General features: G+C 35.7%; 1 protein-coding gene across 1 annotated transcript; it reads right to left on the minus strand.

Moving 5' to 3' along the window:
* Window positions 1-923: 923 nt before the first annotated feature.
* On the minus strand, window positions 924-1553 carry LOC117177507 (metacaspase-1-like). The gene has a single exon (XM_033368259.1). It carries the CDS (start codon window positions 1551-1553, stop codon window positions 924-926), a length of 630 nt encoding a protein of 209 aa, XP_033224150.1.
* Between the last annotated feature and the right edge of the window lie 296 nt (window positions 1554-1849).

Consider the following 1849-nt stretch of genomic DNA (forward strand, 5'->3'; position numbering starts at 1 on the left):
TTTATTTTTAATTTGAGGTATTCTTAGCTTTCATACAAGGAATTCCGAGAGTTGAGATGATTGAGGAAAATCAGAAAATGTAGGGACTCTATAAAATACAAATAATTCTAACAGGTCACAAAATGCAGCAAATTCAGAGAGTTGGCGGAATTTCGTGTATGAAAGGAATTTAAAGACTAAGGGAAATTTATAAAATTCAAAAAGGTCAGAGAAGCAGTGGAATTCAAAGAATTCTCCGAATAATTTAAATTGCGATAATAAAATGAATACGGAGCATACAAGGAGTTCAGAACATTCAGAGTATACATGGAATTCATAAGATTTATTTAGTTAGGTGAATTCCAAAAAATTAAAAATTTGTAGAAATTATCAAAGATAAGTTGAGAAATTCTAAAACTTCAAGGATTTCATAGAATTTAAAGAATTTAGAATATCAGTAAATTACAAAGAATGAAAGGAATTCAAAGATTATGCATTCCAGGAATACATGGAATTCAAGCAACTCAAAGAGTTTTAAGTATTCAGACAATTAAAAGAATGTACGGAATACAGAAAATTGAAGCAACTCAAGGAGTTTAAAGAGTTCAAACCAAATTTCAGGACTTCGAGAAGATCGCAGTATATAAAGAAATTTAAAATAACACATCGAATCCAAAGTTATTGAAAAAATTCGAAGGCACTTAATGTAGGTGTAAAATAATTCTGAATAATATACTGAACCAGAATTTGATATTTACTTAATTGCCGCGAATGCTTAATTAATATTATGGGTCAATTAAAAATAAATTGTCGACTAATCTAACCATGCTTAGTTACTACGTCAAAAAGGGCCATTTTTGCGCTGGTCAGTTTAGGCGTACATTTCACGACACTTTGCCACATTTCTTGACCGTTGCTTCTTTCTGGCAAAAAGATTGAAAAAATCACATGTGATGATCTCCCCATCCTAGGAATCCGTCGATATGTGGAGGGTTTCTAATTGGTGAGGATGGTGGGCTGTCCCTTATAAACATTCCATATTTGTGTGGTTTTGGAGCCGGAGGAGGGTTTCCTGGAAAATTCCCATAATTTCCTCCATTGGACATGGGCTGAGCCCCATAATTTCCTCCTTGGGGAAATGGCGGAGCCCCATGGCCGACTCCATTATAATTTGGTGGAGTTCCATACATTCCTCCTGGTTGTGCTTGCTGAGGCGCAAAACCGCCTCCGTGGGAAAATTGCTGACCCCCATAAGCACTTGCTGGGTTCCCTGGCGGATGAAAAGGTTGTGGTGTCGGAGCCCCATGACCACCTTGGTATACGGTCATAGTCCCATAATCACCTCCTTGGTTTCCTGACGAAGGACCACCATTATTAGGACGTGCTGGCTGAGTCGGATAATGGCTACCTGAGTGTGATGGCGAATTTTCTACCGAGTGTAGTGACAAAACACTGGTTGTTGATGTTCTTGCGCTTTCCACATTATCGTGGTTGAAGTTTGGTGGTAATCCTCGCGTTTTGGGTCCTTTTTTGCCAAATATTGGGCAGCAACCAGGAGGGCCCGCTTCAACCATTAATTCTGCAAAGAGAAATGTTATAAAATAAAAAAATCATTCACCATAAATACCTGATAGCAATAATCTTTTATAATCCTTGTTTGTATAATTACAAATTGTTTATAGATATACATTAATGAGAAAAAAACTCACAGTACAAAGCAATGTATTTTCAACTAAAAATATAAATCTTAACAAAATTTATTTCTTAACACAATAATGCAACCAAAATAGTTGATTACTCAAACAAAGAAGAATATTTTTTAACCACAAAGTTCTATTTCCGTAAAAAAGAATTCTACTAAAACCGGTAA

Source organism: Belonocnema kinseyi, chromosome 1 (genome assembly GCF_010883055.1).
Source record: "Belonocnema kinseyi isolate 2016_QV_RU_SX_M_011 chromosome 1, B_treatae_v1, whole genome shotgun sequence".
In the NCBI taxonomy this organism is placed as follows: Eukaryota; Metazoa; Arthropoda; class Insecta; order Hymenoptera; family Cynipidae; genus Belonocnema; species Belonocnema kinseyi.

What these genes read in the sequence shown, in the direction of transcription:
- LOC117177507 (XM_033368259.1), bottom strand. Translation starts at nt 1,553, where the DNA reads ATGGTTGAAGCGGGCCCTCCTGGTTGCTGCCCAATATTTGGCAAAAAA.